This window comes from Erythrolamprus reginae, chromosome 2, assembly GCF_031021105.1.
Source record: "Erythrolamprus reginae isolate rEryReg1 chromosome 2, rEryReg1.hap1, whole genome shotgun sequence".
In the NCBI taxonomy this organism is placed as follows: domain Eukaryota; kingdom Metazoa; phylum Chordata; class Lepidosauria; order Squamata; family Dipsadidae; genus Erythrolamprus; species Erythrolamprus reginae.
Window position 1 is genome coordinate 220,011,769 of NC_091951.1, and position 21,122 is coordinate 220,032,890.

At 41.0% G+C, this 21,122-nt stretch overlaps 1 protein-coding gene across 1 annotated transcript; it reads right to left on the minus strand.

The window, feature by feature from the left end:
- Positions 1-3,494: 3,494 nt before the first annotated feature.
- MIX23 (mitochondrial matrix import factor 23) lies at positions 3,495-20,021 on the minus strand. The gene is made up of 5 exons (XM_070736156.1): positions 19,885-20,021; positions 14,365-14,490; positions 7,503-7,649; positions 4,376-4,435; positions 3,495-3,745 (listed from the first exon to the last, which is right to left on the minus strand). Exons 1-5 carry the CDS (start codon positions 19,933-19,935, stop codon positions 3,695-3,697), a joined length of 435 nt encoding a protein of 144 aa, XP_070592257.1. The 5' UTR covers positions 19,936-20,021; the 3' UTR covers positions 3,495-3,694.
- Between the last annotated feature and the right edge of the window lie 1,101 nt (positions 20,022-21,122).

The window sequence follows — 21,122 nt, forward strand, 5'->3', positions numbered from 1 at the left end:
AGTAGGGCAATTTGACAAAGTAGACAACAGCCTACTCCTTAGTAAGATAGAAAAGTATGGGATAGACAGCATCACTAGATGGATTCATGACTGGTTGACCAACTTCACCTTGTGGGTAATCCTCAATGGATCTACAACTACATGGAGAAAAGCAGGCAGAGGAGTGCCTCAAAGATCTGTCTTAGGCTATTTAACACCTTCATAAATTATTTAGATAAAGGGACAGGAGGGGAACTCATCGTATTTGCAAACACCAGGCTGGAAGAAATAGTGAACACTTTAGAAGATGCTCTCAATATACAGAAGCAACTGACAGACTTGAAAAACAGACTATCCAACAAAATGCGATTCAGTGCTGAAAACATTAAGGTCATTCATTTAGGCAAGAAAACCCAAATGTACAGGTATAAAATATATAAAATAGGTGGTACCTGACTCATGAATTAGTGATTGGGAGAGGGATTTAGGTCTCCTAGTGGACAACCCCTTTACATATGAGCCAGCAGTGTACTAAACCTGTTAAAAAACCCCATTCAAACAAGATGTGGAAATATGGACAATGAAAATATAGCTGGACTGAATAGTTTAGAACAGTGATTTTCAACCTTTTTTGAGCCGCGGCACATTTTTTACATTTACAAAATCCTGGGGCACACCACCAACCAAAGTGACACAAAATGACACTCTAAGACACTCTCCTCTCTTTTTCCATCCCTGTCTCCTCCCCACCTTTGTGTGTGTGTGTACACACTCTTGAACTATTTCCTAAAACAGGTGAGGGCTGGGTTTTCCCCCCCTCTTATTCTTTGGGTGCTTTTTATCATATGCTTTCAATCAAGAGTCACTTCTCTCTCTCTTCTGTTTCTCTCTCTTTCCTCTCATTCTCTGCCTCAATCATTTTCTCATTTCTCTTTTTTCCTCCCCTTTTTGTTCATTTCTCTCTCTCTGTCCCTCTCCTTTTCTCTCTTTCTTTCTCTCTCTCTCACTCTTGCTTTCTCTTTCTCTTTTCTTTCTCTCTCTCTCTTATTCTTTAGGTGCTTTTTATCATATGCTTTCAATCAAGAGTCACTTCTCTCTCTCTTCTGTTTCTCTCTCTTTCCTCTCATTCTCTGCCTCAATCATTTTCTCATTTCTCTTTTTTCCTCCCCTTTTTGCTAATTTCTCTCTCTCTCTCCCTTCCTCTCCTTTTCTCTCTCTCTCTTGCTTTCTTTCTCTCTTTCTCTCTCTCTCTTGCTTTTTCTCTCTCTCTCTTTCTTGCTTTCTCTCTCTCTCTCACTCTCTCTTTCTCTCTCAGCAAAAAGTTGCAAGACCGGAACCTGAGCTTCCTTCTTCGCAGCACACCTGACCATGTCTCGCGGCACACTAGTGTGCCACGGCACACTGGTTGAAAAACACTGGTTTAGAAAACCAAAATGAAGGACTGGTCTAGCTATTTCTGTACTAGCGACAGCAATAGCATTGAGATTAATATACTATTCCCTAATGCTTTATACCAGTGATGGTGAACCTTAATTTGCTCGGGTGCCAAAAGGGTGTGCAAGTGTGCCCACACGTGGATGCGCGTAGAACACTCTGGAGTCTTTCATGAAGCCTGGGGAAGGTGAAAACAGCCTCCCCCCACCCTGCGAAAGGCCAAAAATCAGCTGGCCAGTGTGCACATGTGCGCTGGAGCTGATATAGGGCAACACCATGTGTGCCCTCAGATATGGCTCCATGTGCCACCTGTGGTACCTGTGCCATACGTTTGCCATCACAGCTATATAGCATTTTCTAGGCCAGTGTTTCCCAACCTTGGCAACTTGAAGATATCTGGACTTCAACTCCCAGAATTCGCTGGCTGGGGAATTCTGGGAGTTGAAGTCCAGATATCTTCAAGTTGCCAAGGTTGGGAAACAATGCTCTAGGCTATTTACAATGTAGAAGCATTATTGCCTATTGCCCAACAAGATTCTGAGTTCTCATTTTATCAATCTCGAAAGGATGAAAGGCTGAGTGAACTCCTGGCTGTAGGCAGAGCTTCCCTGTAATATTGCACTTTAAGCACTGTGTCACCAGGGCTCCAATGATTGCTTCATAGCTAACACCTGTCTTCAAACAACCAAAAGGATGCTTTTCTACATGGACATAACCACATGGAGACGTAAAATTAAATATAAAAAATACAAAACTAATATCACACAGGTAAAACAACTGTCCTTCGAACTGGAATGGATAAACAACAGCCAGTTGGATGGACTCAGTTACAATGGTGATGGGTGCACTGTTAGAAGATCTGAAATATTTCCATAATTATGAGCGTCATAAAGACTCTCATGCTGTCAACATCAATTTAATGCCACATCATGTCCAACATGATACTGTATAGTATCCAATGGCTCTACAAGCATCTCTTAAGTGTTACATTAAACGACTAAGGGGATATCATATATATCAACGTGGAACCCTTTGCTAAGTATTGTATTTATTTTCACAGTACAGTGATACCTTTAAGAACACCTCTACTTAAGAACTTTTCTAGATAAGAACCATGTGTTCAAGGGTTTTTTTGCCTCTACTTAAGAACCATTTTCTACTTAAGATCCCAAGCCCGGAAAAATTTCCCAGGAAATTTGAGAGTGGCATGAAGGCCTGGCCAGTTTCCTGCCATTCTCCCTTTAATCCCGGGCTTTTCTGTGTTGCCAGAGGAGCCTTTCGGTGGTGCTTAAGGAGGCTTTGGCAGCGCACGGGGAGAAGCGTATGCTCCTCCTCGCCACCTCAGAGTTCCTTTTTTTTAAGCCTTAAAAGTTTTGAATTTTTTTTATTCCCCTCACCTCACCTTCTTCCTTCAGCAGTGACTGTCCTCCTCCTCTTCCTCCCACCCAAATTTTGAGCTTTTATTTCTTTCCCAATGGGTTTGCATGTACTATTTGCTTTTACATTGATTCCAATGGGAAAAATTGCTTCTACTTAAAAACTTTTCTACTTAAGAACCTGGTCACGGAACGAATTAAGTTCTTAAGTAGAGGCACCACTATACTTTAGTTCGATCATATACTACTATTATCATATTCAGAAATTAAACCTGAGGTCTATCTTCCTGCAAAACATTCCAAAATTCAATCTAATTTTATGTGTGTGCTTTACTAAAATCAACAAAAATGTCTAAGGGTGCTAGGGACTGATTCCATGGAGGGCAGTTTTTCTGAGGACTGGGGGAGGTGTGGTTTTGCATGCTGCCACACATGTGCCACACATGTGCAGGGCAGTCCCCTGGGCTTTCACATCTCTGAAACATGCCATCACAATGTGATGTGATTACTCCAGGATTATACAATGTTGGTAATTAGAATAAAATTTTGTTTACTCTCAATATTTCTCACAGTCTAAAAAGAACCTACACATTTAACAGAGTACAACATTGTTTTATATGTAAAAAATCTCCAGGTATATGAGAGTGGATAAACATAAAGTACATTTGCTGCCGTATCAAAAGAGGTCAAGTAGGTGACATCACATTCCATATGAATATTTTTTTAATGTTTTTTCTTCTCATATACGTCTTGTACAAATTAACAGTTGGTTTATCTTTATTAGCAAAATCACTCATTTTATAGATCCCGTGGGTATCACTTTCCAAGAGGTCCCGTGCATTTTGTTCCATGTTTCTTTTCCAGTTTATTTGCATTACTGAAGACCACTTTCAGGCGAATTTGCACTATTGTGTCTTTGGGGGCTTATAATGAGTTCTGCAGCGTTCATTAAATATCTAAAATAGCAAAACAGAAAGTTGATTGGTACAAACATGAATGGAGCCAAGTATTTAAAAATTTAATTAGCTGCAAAGCAGTAATCAGAACCAAATATATGTGCTCACACACACAAAAAGTAATATCTACTTGTCCACGTTTGTGGCTTTCAGAATAAAAGGGGGTAAATAACAGCCCCTGAAATATTTCCACACATGGCAAACAGAAGTTTTTTTTATGACAGAACTGTTCCAAAGTTCTGATGGCAGCACCCTTGTGGTCACATGACAGCAATCACATGATCTTTATGGTCAGTTGCAATTCAACTGGTTCATGGCAAGAAATACCTTTTGACTTGCTTAATGAATGTGGTGTTCCCTTAACAATTGTGGTGTTCACTTTAATGACTTTAAAGGGTTGTGAAATCAGATTGGTCACATGGGTGTCTCAAGTTATGACTTATGATAGAAGTCCTGGGCTCCATTACAATTGAAGAATATTTATATGCATTATTTTGTATGTAAGATATTTCTACTTGATTTTCATATTTGATTAACTTGAATTATAGTTCTCTTTCTAGCTTTCTTCCCCCATCAACTAGAGGCTTAACATGGTATGACAAAAATTCATAACTTAGGACTGCTCCTTACCTTCCAGCTTCTGTCATTTACCACTTCTTCGACATTTAACTCTGACTGCATTAATTTCAACTAAGAAAGACAGAAGAGAAGAAAGGCCTTAGAGACTTAGCATAATAGATGGGATTGACCATGAACAGACCGATTGTATAAAAATAAATTTCGATAACAATATTAAAAATATACTTAAAACAGATTAAAACAGAACATTTAATCAAGTTTCCTCACCATTCAGTAAATAAATCTTCCAATGAAAAATTGGAATTTCATTGTAGAATATTGTAGAATTAAGTGTTAGAAGTGGTAAGCATTTTATACACATTAAGAACAAAGCTAAAGCTAAAATGCATATTGGTGAGAAATTAGAAAATCTTTTTTCTTTTCACTCTAGCTGAAAAATTGAAAAAACAGCAAATAAACTTCTGAATAGGTTATTGCAATGCAGAAAAATCTTGATTTACCAAACTTTAATGCAACATTTTATATGCGGCAGACCTAATTTTTCCATGATTTGCAATAATAGCATAATGATGCCATCAAGCAAATGATGCAAATTACACATTTATTTCAGTGGCATAATGATGCAAAACCACAAATAACTAGACTACCACAGTGATGTTGTCATGTAGATGCTGTAAATATAACAAATATGACAAATTCTTTATTCAACATACCAGTAGGGGTAATAATAATAATAATAATAATTTATTAGATTTGTATGCCGTCCCTCTCTGAGGACTCGGAGCGGCTCACAACAATAATACACAATGTACAAATCTAATGTTAAAAGAACGATTTAAAATCTTTATTATAAAAAACAAAAACACAACGTAACAGACCATACATAAAAAATCATAGTAGCTAAGGGGCATATCAGTTTCCCCATGCCTGGCGACATAGGTGGATTTTCAGGAGCTTGTGAAAGGCAAGGAGGGTGGGGGTGGTCCTAATCTCTGGGGGGAGTTGATTCCAGAGGGCCGGGCTGCCACAGAGAAGGCTCTTTCCCTGGGTCCCGCCAGATGGCATTATTTAGTCAATGGGACCCAGAGAAGGCCAACTCTGTGGGACCTAATCGGTCGCTGGGATTCATGCAGCAGAAGACGGTCCCGAAGATATTCTGGTCCGATGCCATGTAGGGCTTTATAGGTCATAACCAACACTTTGAATTTTCATTACCAGTTCGGTGAGCATGGCTGGGTGTGTGTGTGTGTTGCATGCGACTGAGTAGGTGTGGCCAACTTGACATAATTCACACCCATGCCCACTCAGTCACATGACCCCCCCCCCCCCAAAATCCTTGCTCACAGAAAAAGACAGGAAATTGTTTGGAATTTCCACCTATCTACCTCTGTCCTCCCTTCGCCAGTCGCCCCCATTTCCTTACCTTTAGTAGCCCCGCTTCCTCCCTCACCATTGTGTCTTTGTTTGGGCAAGCTGACTGGAGTTTTCAGTGGTCCCCAGCCAGCCCCCTCTGCTGCAAAGCGGATGGCAAAGAAGGCTCCTGTTTGAGAGTGTCGCCGCTATGTTCATGCATGCACATCCCATTGGACTTGTAAGGCAATGGGATGCGCATGTGCGAAGAACATGGCAGCGATGAACATGGTGGGCGGGGTGAGAGAGCAGTGACTGGGAGACCAGTCCAGGTGCATGGCCAGCCATCGCTATTGGTTCAGTGACCTTTGCCAAATTTTCACCAACGGTTTATGCAAGCCGGTGCAAGCCACCTGAATACCACCTCTGCAACATATGTTCCTGAATAATGAACTCTTTTTTCCTAATTAATTGTTAAAAAAACCCAAAGCTTGATTTTTAGTAATAATTGCAGTTAATTTTAATACAAATGAGTTGAGACCAGAATGTCTGTCCAATTACAAAGACAGAAATATAGCAATGTATATTAAATCCCATCATTTCACATTTGCCTTATAAAAATTTGCAGATTCTGATGTCTAAAATTACATTCATATGTCAAGTATCTAGATAGTAGAGCGTTATGTTATATCCAGCTGACGACCTCTTTGGAACCCTTTAGAAAGAAATTGAGGGTTCCAGCTAACAGTTGGAGTTGCAGTGCTCCAAAGTATGTTAGTCGCCTTGCCCTGTACTGCTCTCTTCTGGACAAAAAATGAATTCACAGTATGTTTTGTTTCAGGAAACCTTTTTTCTTTTGTCAATACTCAGATTGTTTTAACAATAAATAATATACCAAATATTTGAGAGCAGCTGAAATGGATACAGTACATTTTAAGATAACAAACATGTAAAAAATTGATAGAACATTGGATCTCCAATCTTTACTCTGATTACAAGAGTCTGAATCATTCACCTGTTTTTCTATATCTAAATAAGCATCCCAAGGACTGCTTAAAAATGTGGGGTGGAGTGGGTTATTTAGTCAGACACCAATTGTGCAAGTTCTCCCACTTAAAAAGGTGAGAGAGGCCTGTAATTGACATCATAGGTAGACATCAACTATGAGAGACAACGTGGACAGGTGTCTTTTATACTGATAACAAGTTCAAACAGATGCCATTACTACAGATAATGAGTGGAGGACAGAGGAGCCTCTTAAAGAAGTTACAGGTCTGTGAGACCCAGAAATCTTGCTTGTTTGTAGATGACCAAATACTTATTTTCCACCACAATTTGCAAATAAATTCATTAAAAATCAGAAAATGTGATTTTCTGGATGTGTTTTCTCACGTTTTCTCTTATAGTTGAGAATGAACCTTCAGAGCTCAAGGCGAATCTGAAAAGTTGAACTAACAGGTAGGTCCATGCTGTGGCTGAGAAAACCACAGATATGCCCATGAAGATGCTAGGTGCCAGGAGTTGGGCTTTAACTGAAGGCAGCATTGCTTTATCTAATAATACAATCTACAACAACCATGATTTTCATGATTTGTATTTCTGTCTGTTTTCTGAATGATGAAGCATGGGCATAGAAGAATATCTATTGACCGATACAGTTGTTAGAGAGAACTGGTCCTTTTTCAGCATTAGGATGATCATAATGTCAAACCACAGATAACTACTTTTGTAATTTCACATGTTTTACTTTCTTGTGCCACTGGGGCCGTCAATCTTTTATTCATATTTTATATAATAAAACATAAAGCAACCAAATTCTGCTACTTACTTTTGTCTGCTCTTTCCTGAGTTGTTTTAGTAGTGTTATGTCATCCGGAGATTTCTTCCTCTCTTCCTGCAGAAGTTTTACTACATTAGAAGTTTGGGCAATACAGCTTTTGATTATTCTCTCCCTACTTTCATGAGCTTCTTTCAACTAAATAGACAGTAAATATAAACAAAGAAAACCAGATAAGCAATCCAATAATGAGTAAAATGTTGAGTAAAATAAAAGCAGAAATTGAGGTAGTTTTCATAAAATTACCACTTTCCGTGCACATGTACTGGACATAGTAAAAGAGCTTCTTATTGTTCTTAGCACTTTTTGTTCATAGCTCACCCAGATACTATAGCTATTAAATAAGTGGTTAGCAGAAAAATCATTGTCACTTAAAAATACAGAAATTAGCAACCACCTACATTCACTCTTTTTTTTAAAAAAGGGTGTGTGTGGCAAGGGTCCTAAAGGAGCTTCATTTAAACTTTCCTTGAGTTGTCTATATGCTCAATTGCAATGCTCTCTGTTCAACTTTTGCCTATTTCATGGCCTCTGAAATAGATGAGTATTTTTATTTATGTAGATCTACTCGACAAATAACTAAGCTGTGTTTAGCTACCTTAAATAGGCAGGCACCTGAAATCAAGAGGAAACCTCCATTAACTTAGTCATCATTTCTCCTCCTATGTACCAATGGCGATGATGAAAGTGTCATCTTTCTTATACAAATAAATAAAATACAACTCATGAATTTAAAGGAATTGAAGATTTGATGGTTATCTTCCAAGCATTTATCAATATAATGACAATCTAATATTTTCCATTTAGATTCTAGACGACAGCTTCTAAACATTGTTATATAACAAGTTAACAATTATGCAGGACAAAACAAAAATATTTTCCATGGAATGTAATAATAATAATAATTTATTAGATTTGTATGCTGCCCCTCTACAAAGACTGTAACATACAATTGCAATATTTTGAGTACATCCCAGTAGGGTTTTGTTAGTAAGTAAGTAAGTAAAAACATTGACATTTTGCTGGCTAAATTACAATAACTTAAAGAGGAAATAGCTATCTTGCTTCAAAAATATTTTGAGATAAACAAGTTAGCACCGTCAAATTATTCAACAGGATATGCGCAAATTATGTATGTGAACTTGTGAAGATTAATTTATTTCCTATTATGCCTGCTAGAAAATGAAAGGACATTTTGAGGAAAGCAAACACAAAAGATAAAGTTTCCATTGTCCGAATACGCCAGGGGTGTTAAACTTGCGGTCTGTGGCCTGGATGCATCATGTGCTGGCCACCCCCACCCCCATTTTGGTTAAGGGGAGAAAAGTTATGATTCATGTGCTGACAACGTGTCGCTTTGAGTTTGACACTCCTGCAATTGGCTATGGATCCTTTTCCAGAATTAAGAATTGCAAAATGGCATTTATAAACAGCATGTATTACATTGCACTCAAGTAAACTTGCATCTACATGTTTATGTCAAAGCTTTAGTAATCTAGAGAATCAGGTGATAGAACAGTGGCCACTGATTATAAAAGCAACAGCGTTGGACTACAATAAAGCATGTAAAATACCATAGATATAAATGTACAAAATTAAAGAACTCAGCTCCATCTTAAAAAAATAAAATCAGGCTGAAAACATAAGCATATATTTGGTCACATTTGGAGAAATATCAAGACTAAATAATATATAGAAAAAGGATAAAATGGAAATATGGATATTTTGATAAAATTTCTATTAGAACGTTATTGTTGTGAGTGCTCCTCATCCACCTCTGGTAATGTCAGATTCTGAGGAGGATGAGCCAGGCCCCTCTGGATATCCTGGGACTGTGTGGTTGCCAGCTGATTCAGAGAGTGAGAGTGATGGAAAAATAGACCTGGATGAACCGGAGGAACCACCAGAGGTGGCAGATATGTCAATGGGGGATTGGTCCCAGTCAGAGGATGAAGGGAACATTAGAGTGGATGAGTCACTCTTAGATGCTAGATTCAGGTGGTTACAAAGCAGACAACACTTGTATGGTAAAAGGAAGTAATTTTTAGTTTTAACTCTAGGGGGTTTGCTGACCACTCCCAGCAGGTATAAAATGGAAGGATCTTGGGAAATTCTGGGTGGAGTTTCAAGGTTGATTTCATGGACGCTGTGTTAGATCTGGGGTTCTAGAACATGCTCCCCTAAATACCTGATTTCTGCTCTGCAAAAGTGCTCTGCTAGAAGCTGCCTGCCTGTCAGAATGGGGTGAACTGAATTTTATACCGTATGACTCAGCCTGTCTTATCTTGCTGGAATGCCATTAACTCTGGAGCTAGCACCTTTCCCGGAAGCTTATCCGATAACTTTGCAGCAGAGAAACTATTCCATGAACTTTTAAAGACTGAATTCTGCTCATAACTGTTGCTTTTTCAAATAAAGGGTGTAATTCAAGGCTTAAATTGTGGGTTTTAACCGTTTGTTTCACTCTGAAAAGCCCAGAATAGAACAGTTATTGACTCTGATATTGTTCCAGTGTCTCACAATAGAGCTTATATCAATATAATGTACTTAACCCTGCTGTTCTGTTCAGGTCTTATGTGACCCGAAGCCAAGTTTGAGTCCCTGTAAAAAAATTTCCCTGCATATCTGAAACTTGAAATTTCATGACTTTTCATCATTTCAGGGGTTCTCTCTATGAGAATTTTTTTGGGGGGGTGGGGGGTTTCTTTCTTGCTGAAAAACAAAAAGTCACACTTCTTCTGTTCCCGGGTCACTCTGACCCGGACTGAAAACTCTTCATTTGAAGTGCTTATGTTTGGTCAATTTGAATACTTTTTTCACTTGGAAAGTAGTCTGAACATTTCTGCACACAATGATATGAAAATTGAAATGAAAAAAGTAATTCTTATTGGTTTATTTTGCTGATAGAATGCATGCCCCCCCCCGTTTTTGTGAAATATTTTTCAATTTATGGATAGTTTTGCTTGCAAAATGTGTTCAATTTTACTAAAGTTGGTGTGGGATTGGTAGTTTGAACATTTCTGAATATAAGAAAAATATAAATGAACTGAAAGAAATATTTCTTATTGGTTGTTTACAATCATAAATAAGCCCTCCCCCCACCCGCCTTGGCTGCTTGCAAACATTTTCACTTTATATTTACGCAGGCTTCAAATCTGAAATATTTTTAATATCTTATGCATTCATTTACTCATTTTAACATGGCTGATCATCATAAAAATATTTGTGGGGGTGGGGGAAAAAAAAATTCTGGGCAAAAAAAAAAGTCACGTTTACTCTGTTTCGGGTCATATAGACCCGGACCAAAATGGGTTTTTTAAGGTACTTGAATTTGGTCTTTTTGAAAACTTTTTCCACTGGAAAACTAGTTTGAACATTTATGAACATAATGATATGAAAATTGAACTGAAAAAATTGAGGCTTATACAGTGGTACCTCAAGATACGAACCCCTCGTGATACGAACCCGGGGTTCAGAAAAAATTTGCCTCTTCTTACGAATGTTTTTCGAGTTACGAACGCCAAACCCGAACTTCCGGGTTCGGCGTTCGAAAGCTCCTGGAAAGCCGCCCGGCTGTTTTAAAAGGTGACAGCCGGGCTGGGGGGCTCCCCAACACCCTCCCGAACCCCGAACCCGGAAGTTCGGCAAAAGTTTGGGGTTCGGGGGGGTGCTGGGAAGCCCCCCAGCCCGGCGGTCACCTTTTAAAATAGCCGCGCGGCTTTCTAGGAGCCTCCCGAAGCCGAACACGGACGTTCGGGTTTGGCGTTCGGCTGCGGGAGGCTCCTGGAAAGCCGCCCGGCTGTTTTAAAAGGTGACAGCCGGGCTGGGGGGCTCCCCAACACCCTCCCGAACCCCGAACCCGGAAGTTCGGCAAAGGTTCGGGGTTCGGGGGGGTGCTGGGAAGCCCCCCCAGCCCGGCGGTCACCTTTTAAAATAGCCGTGCGGCTTTCTAGGAGCCTCCCGAAGCCGAACGCGGAAGTTCGGCAAAAAGAAGCCGCGGAGAGGGGCACGCCTTCCGCCTGGGAAGTCCGGCCCCATCATCCCAGAATGCCGGCCTTTTTGCAAGGGAGGGAAAGTGAAATGCCGGCGGCTCTAGCAGCTGCTATGAGCGGCATTTCACTTTCCCTCCCAGGCAAAAAGATGCCGGGGAGAGGGGCATGCCTTCCGCCTGGGAAGTCCGGCCCCATCATCCCAGAATGCCGGCCTTTTTGCAAGGGAGGGAAAGTGAAATGCCGCTCGTAGCAGCTGCTAGAGCCGCCGGCATTTCACCTTCCCTCCCAGGCAAAAAGAAGCCGCGCTGCTGCTCCAGTCGCCCGGTCCTCTCCTGCCTCCCGCGCCGATGTTCCCCACTGCGTCGGGGGCCGCTAGCCCTGAATCGGACGCACCCTCGCCGCTACCGCTGCCACCGCGCCCACTGCCCGCCCCATCCTCGCTGGAGGTCTAGCCGGAGCCGGAGCCAGGTCCGCTCGGCCGCGCCTCCTCGCCCGCCGCCCAGGATGCTGACCTGCTACCTCGCGGCGCACCCGCCACCGGCCCAATCCTGCGCCTCCTGCTTCCCCCCCCAGCCAAAAATACAAAGGCGGTCTGCCGCTCCCGCGGAGCAATGGGAAGCTGAAGCCGGCGGCGGTTTCAGCCTCCCTTTGCTCCACGCTGCTCCGCCCTGCCTGTCTTTGTGTTTTTGGCTGGGGGGGGGAGCAGGAGGACCTTCCTGACTCCCTCCCCCCAGCACTTCACCCAGGACAACAGGCAGGGCGAAGCAGCGTGGGGCAAAGGGAGGCTCAAGCCTCCTTTGGTGGTGGCGGCCGGCTTCCGGGTTTCTGAGTTTTGGGCTTGCACGCATTAATTGCTTTTCCATTGATTCCTATGGGAAACAATGCTTCGTCTTACGAACTTTTCACCTTACGAACCTCCGCCCGGCACCAATTAAGTTCGTATCTTGAGGTACCACTGTATTTTTATTTTGATCAAAAGCCCCTCCCCCCATGTCAATTTATATTTTTTGTCAATTTATATTTTTTTAGGCTACAAATCTCTAAGGAATATTCCCCCAAAAGTTTTGATATACTAAATTGAACAATCCTAAACATAAGAAAAATAGAAATGAACTGAAAAAAATGATTCTTATTGGTTTATTTTTGCCACAAAAGGCCAACCCCCCCCCCCAGGCCTTGCTGTGTGCCATTATTTTCACTTTTTATATATATTTGGCTAGAAATATTTGGAATATCCTTTTGAAAAGCAAGCATATTGCAGCCAGACAACTAATCTTATGAAAGAAATCCATTTTACTAAAACCAAGTATGTATGTTTGAAATTAACAGCATAATTTTTATATCAATTAAAATAGGCCGGGAGAGACTTTTATTTGCAAAATAAATGAATATGCATCAATTTTTCCAGTTCAAGTTTCATATCATTATGTTCAGAAATGTTCAAGCTACCAATCCCACACCAATTTAGTAAAATATAATGCATTTTGCAGGCAAAATTATCAATAAACCTAAAATAAATTCACAAAAACAGGGGGGGGGGGACACATTTATGTGCAAAATAAACCAATAAGGAAGAGAAATGAGAAAATGATTGAAGCAGAGAATGACAGGAGAGAAAGAGAAAGAGACAGAGAAGTGACTCTTGGTGATGACGTATGACGTCATCGGGTGGAAAAATTGCGATATAGCGTTTCGCGAAGAACGAGATCGCGAAACTCGAGGGATCACTGTACTGTAAATTGTTTTCAAACTGTTTTAGAGGTTTTTGTACTATCATTTATTTTTTTATATTTTTGCTGTGAGCCACCTAGAGTCCCTAGGGCAGTGATGGCGAACCTATGGCACAGGTGCCACAGACGGGACACGGAGCCATATCTGCTGGCACACAAGCTGTTGCCCTAGCTCAGCTCCAACATACATTTGTGTATCGACCATCTGACATTTGGCTCACACAGAAGCTCTGGGAGGGCATTTTTGGCTTCCAGAGAGCCTCTGGGGGGATGGGGGAGGGAAGTTTTACCCTCCCCTGGCTCCAGGAAAGCCATTGGAGCCTGAGGATGGCAAAACACAATCCTACTATGCCCATCAGAAGTTGGGAAACAAGTCCGTTTCCAGCTTCCAGAGGGCCTCCAGGGGTCGGTAGAAGCTGTTTTCACCCTCACCACTCATTGAATTATAGGTGTGGGCACTCGTGCGTGCACAATAGCACACACCTACGCTTTTTCGGCACCCAAGGGAAAAAAGGTTCACCATCACTGCCCTAGGGAGTTGGACGACATAGAAACTGAAGAAATAATTAATTAAATAAACAAATAAATGTAGTTATCTTTATATATTTTTTGGATATAAGTGTACTTAAATAATTAAAATCAGGATACAAATTAAAGAGTTTAAAAAATCACAAGAACAAGAGGGAGTTTGGAAGGAGCAGCATTGCCACATATTCCATGGCTATATGGTACTATGGAGGAGAAAAAAGTACAATAATCTGTGTCTCCCTTTTGAATTAAGCATCTTTTGTTGTATATGACACAAGCAGGAAAATTGGTGACAATAACAATGAAGGAGCAACATATGCTTATGATTAAAAAGGCCGGCAGATATGAACTGCAAGAAACAATTAGATGGCAGGAAAGAACTATAGAACAGGAGTCTCCAACCTTGGCAACTTTAAGATTTGTGAGACTCCTGCTATGGAAAACTCTCAACCTTTGCTGTCATCTAGTGGTTATCTAGAGGTTGGCACTTGCTAATCTATATTTGTAGCAATATAAAATGCCAGTGTAGTCACACCTGGTGAAAACAAAATCAGGTTTTAAATGAAAAAAAGTTAAAGGAAGAGGAAGGACAAATATATTTACCGAATGATGAAGTTCTTCACAAGTTTTCCTAGCATCAACTTTTCCTGCGAAAGAAGCTGTTGGAACTGTAGTATTTAATTCATGGACTATTCTGTCATCAATTGTTCTTGTTACCCTGAGCAATTCCTGGGTGGGAGGGGGCAGGGGAGGAAAAACTTAAGACTTAATGTTGCAAAATCTAAATTAAAAAAACCCAACCCACAGTATGTTAAAACCAGATCAAGTAATATATTTTTGAACCACATATTTAAAATTCCTAGAAACTTATATAGCACTTTACATGTTGGTTGTGCCAGATTACTGTAATAGATCATAAGATTTAAAGGGACTCTAAGAAGTCTTCTAGTCCAAATGTTGCCCAGGGCAGGAATCCCCTGATCAAAAGCCATTGTCAACAAAAATGACTGTCGAAACTTGAACACTTTTGTGTGATGCTTTTTATTGGACAGGTCATTTGATGCTTTCTAAGAAAAGAATAGCAAATCAAGTTGTGGGAGTATGTTTTAATGCCTACAATAACTTTGTATCGTAAAAGTATATTTGACCTGGGATTCAATAAATTGGAATATATCGTTCCACCCTTTTTCTCTCGTACAAGATGCTGAGGAATTGGAAAAAATCCACAGATAAGTGACAAAGATGGCGAGGGGCTTGTGGCTAAATTCTGTGGAGTAATAGGTGCGCCATCACCAGATATTTTCAAACAAGACAGCAATTTTTCTGGGATGATCTGAGGATTCGTCCCGTGAATTGGGACTTACACAAAAAGACTTCCAAGATCCTTTCCAATCCTAAAATTCTATTATTGTATTTACAAAGTACATTTCTCAGGGCTAAGCTAGTCATGACTTACTCATTCAGTTTTATAAGTCTGTATAGTGCATTGAAGCATAAATTATCTACATTGGTTATTTATCGAACACAATGGGGTAAATTAATTGACTAGTTTGTGGTTCAGGATATTGTGTGGACATGCTTTCTCACAAATAAATCTGATTGAACATGGACATATTATGGAGAAACAGAGATGAATGTCATTAGAGTACACATGATGCCCAATCTGCATCCATCTATATCCTCTGCTTGTTGATGCCTTCTTCTATCTTATGCTGATAGTCTTTTCCTATTTGCGATGCCTTCTCCCTCTACATCTCCATTTCAGGGACATCTCATTCACCATATGTGCTCTAATATTAACATTCTCGGAAAAGGATGGAAGTTAAAATCCATGAACAGTCATTTATATTGTTCATCCAACCAAACCTGAAGCAGAAATTCAATGATAGTAACCTAGCTCTTGTTGAAACTGCCGTTTTTCTAACTTCGCTCTCACCAAGTAGGAGTGAATTCCCCACCCTCATGTTACCTTAGTTGAATATGGGAGTACTTTCAAACAACACACTCTTTTACTTATTTATCGAATTTACAATAAATTACCACCCTGATTGGTTCACAACAATTTCATAATACAATAAAACAACCACAATAAATGAAACATAAAATAAAGTTAAATTAAAATTGTAAACACAATCCTGACAATGCCACAATTCACTTCAAAGCCTTCTGAAATAAACTGATTTTAACCAGCGTTTGGAAGTTTATTATCAATGAAGCTATTTTCACTTCCAGGAGAAGCAATTCAAACGCATCCCAGATATTTTTTTCTTTTTTGAGCCTCAGCCTTACTAGCAGCAGTTTCTTCCAGGGGAAACATTTTAGGCGGGATCAATCTGGTTGAAAAAGATCTAGATAATCTGCTTTCTCCAAGATAATTTGAAGATGAAGCAAGACAACCTAGTTGACATTTCCTAAAAAGGGAAGGTTGGAGAATGGGTGACAGTTATCAAACAGTTGCCTTAAGAAAGGGCATATTACCTCTTTCATACTCCCATCTTTCCCCAAAGGAGCCAGAAGAGAAACCCAAAAGCAATAGGGGACATGCTATAAAATTTGACTTAGAGTGCACCAGTCAAAAGGAGTCTTGGGAGAACTGTCTTGGTCACTAACTACCATGAATTCTGCCCACATGGAGTGAAGACCTCAGCAATTCTATTTTATATACAGTAATCTGAACAACTTTTTCAACAGTTACATAGTGGCTAAGAAGGCATCTAGCCATTCTTGCCTTTCTAGATGTCTGCCATCCTAACAATTACAGGCTGATAGTTACGGATGAAATAAGAGAGAAGTAATGATGCTTTTCCTCTTTTATTACCATAGTGTAAGTTCAAACCTAAGGTATACCCATGTTTGATTATATTCACTTCCACAAAGTGGAAGGCACTAATCAAAGCCAAGAGTCAATACAATACCTTCTATATCCTCACCATAGTTCCAAAGCAAAGACAAGGACTACGTGCTCTGGATTACATATCTAGAACTAGTCCACTGTTGTTGTGTAGAATATGAGTTTCGTGGCTGTTCCCAGCCTCTTTCAGGAGGTTTAAAATGTAAATTGCTCAACCCTCAAGTGATTCCAACTGTCTACTTTGTAAGACACTATAATGCTGAGCTTACCAAACTTTTCCCTTCCATTACCCAAAACCACTTATCAGAAAGTCCTTTTTACTCAGATAAAACACTATGTCAATCTAAAATATCCCTGTTGTGAATGATCTTATTTGTCATTATCTAAGAAAAACCACTTTTATCCTACCCAACTTGTACCGTTATATCATCTGGGCATTCATATCCTATTACCACAGAAGTGAGTCTCTGGCAACGAATAAAATCAATGCCATCTCTCCTGGATTCATGGAGGTTGCTTTTTTATATGGTTGTGTCCATATTCATTTTTTAAAAATATGGACTCTTTTAATAATTGTAAGCTGACATTTTGAGTCAGGTGCCTTGAAATTCAAGAAACAAATAAAAATCTTGAAAGGAAATTCTCAAAAAAAAGGATACCTTATATAGTCAATTTTGATAATGCAAATCGGGAAATGGAAAAATAATCACCATGCACCTAAACAACTAGTACTCTTTAAGGGATACATTACTTTGCTACTGCCACTAGGGTGCTTTCATCCATGATGGGCTGTCCCTTGTTCAACACTAGAGCAATGATGGCAAACCTTTTTGGTTTGTGTGCTGAAAGGGTGTGTGTGCACGAGGTAGTGCACATGCCCACAGCCATTCCCTTCTCCCCACGCATGTGCACCCCCGTGTCATTCCCTGCGCATGCGCACAACCGCCCCCGCGCATGCACACAGGCCTCACTGAAGTCTGGAATGGTGGAAAAACAGCCAAACTTTTTTTTTAAAAAAAAACCCAGCTTTCTTGAAGTCTCCGGAGTGCAAAAAACAGTACAATGGGCAAACCGAAAGTCTGTTTTTCAAAACTCCTGGTTTGCCCATTGGGCCGTTTTTCACACTCAGGCTTCAGGCTTCCCTGAAGCCTCCAGAGGGCGAAATAGCATTCCCCAAGACTGAAAACCAGCTGGCCAGCACATGCATACACGTTGGAGCTGACATAGGGCAATGCCTAGCGTGTCCTCCAATATGGCTCCATGTGTCACCTGTAGCGTATGTGCCATAGGTCATCACTGCATTAAAGGGTCTCAAAGCATCTCACAACTGATTCTGAGATCAATTCTGAATTTGTAATTAATGCAGCATTTTGCCATTGCAGTAACTTGTAAACCCAACTGTGGCTTAATTATTTGTTCTGCTATGCTTCATACAATTAACTTTTAGACTACAAAATAAAGTAATAGAATCTACTCATTCTTTTTTCAACTATCATAATTCCCATCTTCGTCCTTACTAGCCCTTTTATGCCATTACTCTACAGACAGACCTTATTTAGTGGCCGTTCAGTTACAATAGTGATGAAAACATTTGCAATCGATCCCCACTTTTACAACCTGTAAAGCTGAAATAAGATTGTAAGTACATTCATAGTTTTACTTAGTGTTCCCTTCCCTTAACAACGGAGTTGCTGGTTCCATTCATGGTCATTAAGTAAGTAGTACATGTATTTACTTCTAAGAACAATGGTTTCAGTCCAGTGGTGGAATTCAATTTTTTTCGCTATACGTTCTGTGAATATGGTGTGCTTTGGTAGATGTGGCAGGGGAAGGATACTGTAAAATCTCTGTTCCCTCTCCACTCCAGGAGAAAGTTACTGCAAAATCTCCATTCCCTCCTGATCAGCTGGGACTCAGGAGGCAGAGAATAGATGGGGCGGGGTCAGTCATAGGTGGTATTCACCGGTTCTCTACTCAAAATTTCCGCTACCAGGTCAGAACCTGCTGAATACCACCTGTTTCAGTCCCATGTCTACTTTCATCTAAAGAGGCCAACACTTCAGGTCTTGTCCTAATATTCTTTTTTTCTCCCTTTCAAAATGATTAAAACAACAATGAAGAGAACAAGACTTCATTTTCTATGCCCTTGTAACACATTTTAAAAACATACTGAAGGTAGCATAAAAATTACAGAAATTAATATAACACAAGAAGAAATACAGTAAATCTATGCCGGCAGGCCTGGAGCTGTGAGCGATAGTCTTCGCTCGGGCCAGTAGTGTGAATGATTGATTTTATATTGGGTTTTTATTTTTCTTAAGTTTTTAATTGTTTGTACTATTTTTACCTTTGTTGATATTTTATTCTTGTAAGCTGCCCTGAGTCTGTCAGAAGGGCGGCCTATCAATCAATCAATCAATCAATCAATCAATCAATCAATCAAGTAAATATTGATCGAATGTGATACTGTCTAGATCTGGCCATGAGTGATAGTGCGAGATATGTATGGTTTTCATCAAGGTTTTAATTAAGTATTTATATTGTTTTTAATGTTGTCATTTTGCTGGAAGCCACCCAGAGTTCTTTGGGAATTGGGCGGAAAATAAGTTTGATCAATCAATCAAAAAGAAAGAAAGAAACAAAAATTAACTTTTTCCCTCTTTGCCGATAGTCTCTCAGCTCCCATCTCCTATTATCTGCCATTTGACCTTTGCCTTTCCGCGGGACAAAGGAAGACAATCTTGGCTGACATTCAGCTTTTCCGTAGGGATTCCCCAAGGTCTTCCGGAGAGGTAGACCATTCACCCTCTCCTCTCTCCCTTCCTCCAATGCAAGTCGTGCCCATCTATATTTTACAGAAAGTTACAAGGAAGAGCGTAAACTAAAACCTCTAACACACACTACACCCGGGCAGGCGTCCCTCCACGCACGTGCACGACTGTCGGGCAGTGCTGGGCAAAGGGAACCTTTTGCAGCATCCAGGAACCCGGCTCTCCTCCAAGCCCCCCCCCCTCAAAACGAGCCCTTCCGTTCTTCTCTACACGGGTGGAGGGACTCCCCAAGATTGCTCCACGTTGCTTTTGCCCGCCCGCCGCCCGCCCATCCCGCTTCCCCTCCTAGGCGCGAGCAAAGGTACTCCAGACAAGCGAGAGAAGCGCAAGCAGGTCCAGATCGGGAGGCCAATCAGCGCGCGCCGGTCGGCCGCTGGGGAGCAAATGTCCCGGGCCGCCTCCCCGCCGGGCTCCGCCAGCGTCACTTCTCCCCTCCCGTACCTGAAACTCGGCGAAGTCCTCGCAATGTAGAACCGAGCCGGGCGCTGCCATGTTGGAAGGTCTCAACGCAGCCAATGGGAAGGCGCGACGGAGGCAAGGCCCGCCCCCCTCCTGCTCCTCCGCCGCGCCGTGAGCACGCTTCCGCGGGATCCCGAGCCGGGCCGGAAGTCGCGGGGGCCTTTGTTTGCGCTGCGCGTTTGGCTGCTCCTGGCGCTGCGGATGGCTGAGAGTGCTCGCTGGGGTGCAGCTGGTTATAGAGATTTTTGAACTGCTTGAGATCGATTTTAAAAAGCAACAAGCAACCGCAGTTGGCGGTGAAAACCAGTTATTTGCAGCCGGTCCTTTTTCTCGGGGCAGTTTATTTGGGATGCAAAGTTATTTTGAAGTTTCAAGGTTCTTGTTCAGGAAAACCGGTTTAGGAGGGGGGAAAAACTCATTTACCAGCATATGCAGCCGACCTTGAAGCCACGTGGGAACCCGGGCATGCCGTAAAAGGAGACCGAAGAGGGGTTGAAAATACACTCTTCCAAACGGCTGTTGGAAATGAACTTCTAGGGATAATTTTATTTGAACTTCTCCTTAAAAGATGTTGTAAAATTGAATTATTTGGGCACTATCTGGGCATAGCTCCAAAGACTTTGTTTTCAGATATTATCTCCATCACTCTTTTAGGAATTCAACTTCATTTTGTTTAAGGTAATAGTGGGGTAAGAGACAGTAAAATAGGAAAAAACCCTGGCTACATGAACCAAATTCCAGAGCTTGGCAGTCCACCTGCACTTACAACCACAGGGGTGCTACAGGTTCCCACACCTCTTATCTCCCTCTAGCTCTGCCTCTTTGGCCACCTTCCACATGTGAAGCCTTCAGAAATCTTACCAATGTTGTGGCTGGATAACACAAAGAATGGTTTGGCTTGACCTGGGAAGTTGCTATTGCAAGTTGGTGCAGTCGTGTGACATTTGGTTTATAAATATAATTCCAGTCGCAACTGGTTTACCTGTAATGCCTTTGATTTGTGTTTTGGAGAAGGGGTAGTAACTCATCAGTGGTGATAAAAAAATTAGGCACTATCAGTGAGATGGGTCCCGGACATATTATTTCAGGTTGCTGACATCCTTTAAGATGTACAGTATTTGCCTTCTTCAAGAGAATCCTATCAATGACAGTGACTCATCTCTGGGAAGAGAAGAGATACAATTTCTGTTTCAATACAAATTGAATAAAGAGAGGCTGCT